This window comes from Wolffia australiana, chromosome 6, assembly GCF_029677425.1.
Source record: "Wolffia australiana isolate 7733 chromosome 6, ASM2967742v1".
Lineage (NCBI taxonomy): Eukaryota > Viridiplantae > Streptophyta > Magnoliopsida > Alismatales > Araceae > Wolffia > Wolffia australiana.
Genome location: NC_135840.1, coordinates 16,740,001 through 16,748,389, shown reverse-complemented (window position 1 = coordinate 16,748,389; position 8,389 = coordinate 16,740,001). Strand labels below are relative to the sequence as shown.

The 8,389-nt window shown below is 38.7% G+C and overlaps 1 protein-coding gene across 5 annotated transcripts in view; it reads right to left on the bottom strand.

The window, feature by feature from the left end:
• Nucleotides 1-340: 340 nt before the first annotated feature.
• The window catches only part of LOC144704697 (alpha/beta-Hydrolases superfamily protein), an 8,881-nt gene continuing 832 nt past the window's right edge, over nucleotides 341-8,389 (bottom strand). For 3 of the 5 annotated variants that reach the window (XM_078577209.1, XM_078577212.1, XM_078577210.1), the window contains 11 exons: nucleotides 7,520-7,783; nucleotides 6,158-6,249; nucleotides 5,410-5,528; nucleotides 5,152-5,287; nucleotides 5,038-5,089; nucleotides 4,097-4,197; nucleotides 3,170-3,352; nucleotides 2,493-2,650; nucleotides 2,200-2,254; nucleotides 1,881-1,934; nucleotides 341-1,019 (listed from right to left, as the gene is read on the bottom strand). In XM_078577209.1, coding sequence (XP_078433335.1) covers nucleotides 621-1,019; nucleotides 1,881-1,934; nucleotides 2,200-2,254; nucleotides 2,493-2,650; nucleotides 3,170-3,352; nucleotides 4,097-4,197; nucleotides 5,038-5,089; nucleotides 5,152-5,287; nucleotides 5,410-5,528; nucleotides 6,158-6,249; nucleotides 7,520-7,745 — 1,575 coding nt within the window. In that variant the 5' untranslated portion in view covers nucleotides 7,746-7,783 and the 3' untranslated portion in view covers nucleotides 341-620. Of the gene's footprint in view, nucleotides 1,020-1,880; nucleotides 1,935-2,199; nucleotides 2,255-2,492; nucleotides 2,651-3,169; nucleotides 3,353-4,096; nucleotides 4,198-5,037; nucleotides 5,090-5,151; nucleotides 5,288-5,409; nucleotides 5,529-6,157; nucleotides 6,250-7,519 lie in introns of all 5 variants that reach the window. The other 2 variants (XM_078577208.1, XM_078577207.1) reach the window with 1 other exon arrangement.

The window sequence follows — 8,389 nt, the reverse complement described above, 5'->3', positions numbered from 1 at the left end:
GAAAGATCCGTCATCATTATTACCTATGACAAATGTAAGTCTGATGATGATGGTGATGGAAAGACAAATCTACTTTGCCTGTCATCTCCTCCTGCTGCCGCTGTCAGGCTCCTCACAGTCCATCACTGACCTTTATGTGACCACCTTTTCACAGCTCTACTATGATTTTTTTACCAATCCCCACCATCATGGCAGCTGACGGCAGCCTTCTTGTTGGTATCTGCCACCATGAGCTTTCCCTCATAGAACAAGCGGACGTCAGCCTCGTCATTCTTCCATGGAACAATGAAAATGATGAAAAAGTCGGGATCCTCATTCTCACTTGTCCGCAACTAGGATGTGAATGACAAAAACATCATCGTCATCGTCACAAACATACTACAATGTCATCATCGTCCACCAAACCATAATCACATTCCACCAGCCTCACATCCTAACCAAGAGAGGGAAGAAGATATTGTACAGATTTCAGGTTAAGTAACTTTTTTATGGACAAATCAATATACAGAGCCCCTTGGAGCTAAACCAGCCCTTGCTTCTTCTGCTGCTCCTTTCCAAGGCATGTACAATTCCACCTGTACAAATCCATACGATCAAACTGGGTTTTTCTCCAATTTTCTTCAGACACATGTCGTAATGCCTGGGGCTTGGATCTTCACAACCTGTTTTCCATCATTTTCAGGGTAAACCATGACTCTAGCCTGAATATCAGAGACCCGCAGGCCTCCAACAAAAACAGGCTTCTCTTTCTCAGACCCATCTAAGCTGTCTTGTTCTCTCTCATCTAAATTTACTGCAATGACTTCCCAGTCCTCTTTCACATCATTATCATAACTTGCAGCTCCTGCATTGTCTTCAGGGATGGGTAGGATGACATAATCGATGAGTGGATTGTAGAAGGGGTCTGGGTCTCCAGCCTTGAGCCAGTGTTTGAGTATGCGGAAGACGTGCCGGTCGCACAGTATCCCACGGTGGTCTGCGGCTACGCCGACTCTTGCCACTGCATCGAGCCCATCAGCCTGCATTGATGGAAAAATATATTAGGAGTCAGATATATTAACAGTGTTCCTGATGATGACGATGATGATGAAGTTGACTATATTGAAGATGATTATAAGGAAAATTACCTTAGCACACGCTTGGGAGACAAAAGTCAGCAATGAATGATGCTTACAAATTAAATAACTTCAGCAGCTGCTTTGGAGATAATTGTCCGCAATACTAACAGTCTTTCTGATGAAGATGACTATTTTGAAGATGACTAAAATAAAATGACATCAGCATCTGACTCGGATACAAAGGTGGACGAAGCTTTCTACCGTTCTCACGAGATGGGGGAATTAATGATATCCTAATAAAAACGGTGATTGTGATCATCATCCTGATATGATTCCGCTCTGGGCTGGTATCGGAAAGAGGGTAGAAGGAGAGGTGATAGAAGTTCCCGAGGTAGAGAGGCGAAATGGGAAGGATCCGAGAGGAGGCTGAGCAGAGGGGGTAGGGATTGACCGAGGATGAGCCGCCTGAAGACGCGGTGAGGTAGAGGTGATCACGAGGGCCCGGGATCATTGAGGGAGAGAGAGAGACTAGACCTAGACGAGGAGAGGGGAGATAAGAACACTACTTCATTCTTCTTCTTCTTGGCTTCCCTCCTAAAGGGAGGGCATCCCTATTTAAAGGAAATACAATGATAGCTGAATGACTGAAATGCCCCTATGGACTAACATGACGAAACTACCCCTTAGGATCCTATCATATCCACATGACTAATGATTTTCACCCTAAATATTATCATAAAATATCACAATAACTTTGCATAAAGCACCAAAGGAATCACAAAACATGGAAGAAATATCAGCCACTTGAAAGTTCCAAAATACCTTTGATGATTCCATTGGAACTGTCCCATCACCGTCAACATAGGTGTACTTCGGCTGGAACGCAGAAAAAGGCAAAAAAAGAAAACAGTCAAAAGTCAAATAAATAGTCATTAATCAATAGAATACAACTACTTTGCATTAATCTTTTTTGAAAGAACTACTACTTCGTATTTTCACCGTTCAACTCATCAAACAAGGTCTGAATCCAAAAACACCAGTTATTCAAGCTCAAACAAGATTATACTAGTGAAAGGAAACTTAAAACCAGCATTCATTTCGACCAAGGAAAGATGAGGATAAATGGGAATTATAATAAGACCTCTGCTTTCAACAGCTGACGAAGGTCTGAAATAGGCGCTTCTTGACTTCCATAACTGAAAATAAATAAAAATATATTAAAAAGAAGTAAAAGTATTCGGACTTCACACAAATCTAACAACGAGAAGACATCAAGGCGATTTATTAACAGAAAATAACCAAACGAAAACATGGAAATTTTATCGACCAAACTTTTTAGCGCATCAAATTAACTTCTAAAAACTTGTAAGTAAAAAGAAGACCAAGGATGTCTTAGAAATTTATAAAGAAATAAGAAAATTTTAAAGAACATACCAGACACAATGTGGAGTCTCAACATTGATGCCATATATATTGTAGAACAGAACACCATCAGGAACTTTAGCTTGAGCCATGATTTCTCGAGTTTTATTGGCCCATTCCAAAATGTCAAGATTAAATGGTAGGGGAATCTTGGAGCCATTATATTCCACCTAGAGAGAGAATAAGATACAATTAAGAGCATTGATAATACAGAAAAACAAATTGAAGACTTTGAACACTCTTAACCTAAATTGAACCGTAATGTGATGATTTGTTCTCTTAGGTGTCGTTTAGGCCTAAATAACAAGCTACTAAAGTTTTTAAATATTCTTTAGTTATTCGTTTTAACTATTGTAGCTAATGGTGACCAAGAAGCTTCTAGTACAACTTACATAGTGAGCTACAGCTAAAGTTCTCTTTTTTATTTTCTTCTAGTATATCTGCAGTTTACATTATTTATTTCTCCACGCTTTTATATTTTCTTTCCCGATTCAGAGAGTAAATAAGTGATTTTTTTGAGACCATAAAAAATAATTGAATGGCTTGAGAAATAAACTATCTCCAAAATGAAATAATTGAATGGCTGAGGAAGAAACTTTTAGAGATGATTGGCCAAAAAAGTGCCACAAACAGTAGAGTTAAAGTCATAAATATAAGCGTTACGAAAAATTAATTATTCAGGGCCTTACTATGTTATCAGATAGAGCTTCTTTCATGATGGATACCGCAGAAATCGGCCCATGGGAGTCTAGCGATGAACAATTGTTACCAGAAGAATCACTTTTCTCTGTCCAGACTTGCAACAATGGAGGTTGTTGCCAGGAGAAGTCGAGCGATGACATCAGCTCATAAATCGATGGGCATTCAATCAGCTGGAAACCATCAGATACGATTGAGAAAACATTCATATAAATTCTATAAAAGGTTAAAAAGGTAATGTTCAAGAATAAAAAACCCGTTCAGGAGACAACTCACATTATAGAAGTGTTAAAATCCATAAAAAAAACTCCATGGGAAGCAGTAGAGAGAAGATGCAAACCCAAACTCACTAACCTTTTATAGGATTAGGAAACTTAAAGAAGAATTTCACAAAGACCCTAACTTCTATCAAGACATAATAGTTGGTATTCCTATCTTGTCAAATAATGAAACCTCATGAACAGAGATTCAGGCATATTATCTATTCGTCTATGCATTGGAAGTTGCGACATGAAGCATACAGATGACTCACTTTCCTTTCAAAAAAAGAGATGCCTCACTTTGTTTCCAAAACTTGAGGACATTTATGTGTTTACTTTTCATGAACTAACTTGCTTTTATGATTTCATACTGTTATGAGGTAGCACATGGGTATCACATGCAACACTTAGTTTGAGGCAAGATCGGCCCGTTATATTACTGTTACAATTCTGAATGGACCATCCCTTCATTAGCCCAATAGCCACTGTATATATTAGTTACAGTGAATAGAGAAAGACCGGTTCTTCCCTATTTGTTTCCGTGGCTCCCTTCCTCTCGCGTTATCTTGTCAAATACAATATCTTACTATTTCTAAGACGTACGGTAGACAAGGAAAAGATTCATTATTTCCCAGCAGCCAAAGGAAATTTGCATACCAACTGATGCATGCTCCATTTGGATATGAAGAAGTTCTGCTCCCATCCATCCACAAAGGACATTCCATTCAACAGGGTTGTCGTGATGTATCCAGGGGCACCTAAAAAATTAAAATATTCTATAAGAGAAAAACCAAATCTGTGGTCCTCAGAGCGAGCCCATTTTATAGCCCATCCTCTATTTACTTTTTCTCTCTCTCGTTCTTAAAAGAAATATTCCCTCCCTCCCTCCCTTTCCCCCTGGCACAAAATTTTATTGTCCTTAAACCAGAATCTTGAAAGCAGACACCAGAAGTTTTTTCTTCAGAGTATAATATAAAATAGTGTTGATTGTTTCAATGAAATAGACAAGAAACAAAGGAACCAAACCACGAATATATATTGTATAAGATACATTTTTATGCCGTGAGTTGGTGACTGACTTCCAAACGTAGGATAATGCAACAGTCCTTAACCACTGTCAAAGGTATTTCAGTCCTTTTTCTTTAGATTAATTCCTTTAAATACAAGTAGCCCTCCCCCCGGAGGCAGAAAAGAAGTCATTGAATTGGCTGGGAAATCTTCCAAGGGGGGTTGGGTCAGGCGCCAATCCAGGCGTGTAACCAATGTTAACTCTATTTTCTCCGTATCTCTTTCTTTATCTACCCTTCCAACATCATTCCCTAAAGGACTCCTACCAGAGGTCGCTATCAGATAACTTGTTCAGAAGTATTTGCAGGGATATCTGGAGTTGAAATTCTAAAGAGAAGGAAGAAAAAATAGCTCATTAAAAACTCCAGTGGAAATATAACAACATTTATTTGTAGAATATTTATGATAATCAAACTAAGCCCCTGATATGAGTTCCCACATGTTTTCCATGATCTAGAAAGTTGCATCAAATGATGATTTGAGAACATTATTCAGACCCAAGAAAGTGATGCCAAATGACAATCTCTCACCTTGAAACGGAGCAGCAATCGCAATCCAGCTGTCCACATATTTCTCGAAAACCTAAGAAGTAACAAAATTTGATCAAAGTCTTGATGAAGAATGACAAGATTGAATATGCATACATCAGAATGTAGAGCCATGAAGCACTTGACGAGAAGTCCACCCATTGAATGAGATATAATCCGAAGTTTTCTACCACCAGATGCATTATAAGAAGCCTCCAGTTTCTCCGAAAACATGCTCATCGTCTCTCCAAGCCTGTAGAGCAGCCAAGAAAAGAATTTCCAACTATTAAAAGCGATCAAAATTTTAAACCAATTCTTAAAGGAATTTATTTCAAAAAGTCCAATGACTGATGATCACTCGTCAAGCATAGTTACCTGTTACTCTGCCGAAAGTCGTACCCGAATCCAAAAAGTGTCTTGCCTTCTTCGAAACCCCACAAGAGCATTTGCTCGATCATATCACGATAGTATGAAACAGCCTCAGAGCCAATAATCTGCGATTCAGACAAACATTCCTTGACTTGACAAAAAAAGTAGTACTATTGGAAGTACGAGCATCCATATATGTTGATAACCTTCCAGTTTTAATGATAGATTATATTGGACTCTATATGAATACTTTTTAAGAAAGGTCATGCAGTCTCTTATACAAGCCCAGTGAGAAATCAGAAATATGGAAACCATTAGTCTAGCTGGAAGGGTTTGCCATTCTTAATTAACAATGGTGAACCATCATCATCCTCCCCATCCTTACCAGGATGACAACGGCGAAGAAGTCCTCATCGTCATTCGTGTACAACTGGGATGACGATGATGGAATTAACATCATCATCTTAACGGCAGACAATGCCGATGATGATGCCATCATCTCCTTTGACCATTGCTGCTCTGCCACCGCTTCCACCCTAAGCTTCTCATCTTTATTGAGAATGACGAAGTCATCATTGACCTTGTCACTCATGGCTGGATGACAATGACAATGACAAAGTCGAGTTGAGATGATGACTGTGATGATGACAAATTTTTGATGGCAATGACAAGTTTGCGATATGACGGCAAACTCAACACAGCATCTTAAAATCAACCAGGTGAACTAGGTGGAAGAGAGGAAAGAGCCATATACCACATTGGGATCTAACACATCAATAGCATACAATCCGTGTCTGCCTTCAGGTACAAGTATCCGTGTTTTCTCATCCATTGACAAAGTCTTACCTACTCTCATCAGAAAGAAAAAAATCGGTTATTCTTAAACTTTTGTAACATGAACATTATTAAATGAAAAAAAAAAGATAACCTAATGCAACAAGAAAACTTACAGATCCCGAAAAAAATTGTGAAAGACTTACAGACCCCAAAATAATTTAACACAAATCTGGAAAGCTATATTAGGCAGATTTGCTCGTAGCTGAGAAGCCATTAACCCTGTCAAGGATATTTTTTCCATTTGCCCTAAGACTAATTTCCTTTAAATAGATGTAGATCTCCGTAAGGAAGAAAGACAAGATGTGTTGCTGAATTGGCTGGGAGATCCTACCAGAGGAGGTTCCGTCACCAATAAGGGCATGCAACCATTTTACTTCTCTCTTTCTCTCCCTACCCTTCCTAGATCGTTTGCTAATCCAGACGTAGCCAAGTTTTCTATCAGATTTCTTAATCAAGGACCAAAACATTAGAATTTTAAATGGGATCCCATAGATTTATTTAAAGAGGTAAAATATATGGAGAATCGTCCATTCGGTTTATTCTAATCAAGATATTCTGAACTCGCAGAAATTAAAGAGCAGAGAACAAAAGAAATTATCAATTCTATGAAATTAAAGAGCACAGACCAAAAGGAAAGATCAATTCTATGAAATTAAAGACCACAGACCAAAAGAAAAGATCAATTCTATGAAATTAAAGAGCATAGAACAAAAGAAAGATCAATTCTATGAAATTAAAGAGCTCAGATCAAAAGAAAATATCAAAGTTTACAAAATTGAACAGCATAGAACAAAAGTAAAGATCAATTCTATGAAATTAAGAAGCATAGAACAAAAGTAAAGATCAATTATATGAAATTAAGAAGCATAGAACAAAAGTAAAGATCAATTATATGAAATTAAGAAGCATAGAACAAAAGAAAGGTCAATTCTACGAAACTAAAGTGCATAGAACAAAAGAAAAGATCAATACTATGAAATTAAAGAGCAGAGTACAAAAGAAAAGATCAATTCTATGAAATGAAAGCGTATAGAACAAAAGAAAAGACCAAAAATTAAAGTGCAAAGAACAAAAGAAAAGAAAAGATTAAAGAGCATAATTTTTTTTTGAAAAGAAATTAAAGAGCATAGTACAAAAGAAAATACCAATTCTACAAAATTAAAGAACATAGAACAAAAGACAAGATCAATTCTACGAACATTCCGAGTGCGGGAGTGAAAAAACCGAGAAAATTATCGAAGAACAAGGCGATGAACATCAAAAAATCAACTCCACTTACCAGTCTGGGGATCAAAACGAGACCACATCTTCGTCCGGAACTCATGATCGGCCCCCAAAATCCGCACCCAAACTCGCTCCTCCCTCCCATTGTCTCCAACGGCGTGAAGAACAGAGCCGGCAATTCCTGGCACGAGCAAGACGGGATCGAGATCCGGATTTATGTTGGGTTTCTGCTTCTTGATCAGCCCCAGCCAAATTTCTACAGCCCTGATTATCTCCTCCATCGCCGGCCCCCTCCCCTCTTTCCTCGCGAAAATTCAATCTTCGTAGAAACCCAATTCAGATATATAGGATCGGACGGTGAAGAACAGAGAAAGAGAGAGAAAGATAGAGAGAGAGGGAAAAGAGAGATGAGAGAGAAGCCTTTCCCTCGCGAAAATTCAATCTTTGTAAAAACCCAATTCAGAGGTATAGGATCGGAGGGTGAAGAACAGAGAAAGGGAGAGAAAGATAGAGAGAGAGAGAGATGAGAGAGAAGCCTTCCCCTCGCGAAAATTCAATCTTTGTAGGAACCCAACTCAGAGGAAGAGAGATGGCGACGAAAATTCAATCTTCGAACAAACCCAATTCAGAGGAATAGCATCGGAGGGTGAAGAACAGAGAGAGAGAGAGAGAGGAGAGATAAGAGAGAAGCCTTCCCCTTGCGAAAATTCAATTTTTGTAGGAACCCAGCTGAGAGGGAGAAGGATAGCGACGACCCAGAATCTAACTTGGAAGATCGGAGGCTCAGAAAGAGAGATATAGGTAGAGAGAGATGAGAGAGAAACCTTCCCCACACGAAAATTCAAACTTTGTCGGAACGCAACTCAGAGAAAGAAGGATGGCGACGACCCCCAATCTTACTCCGACGATCGGAGGCTCAGGAAGA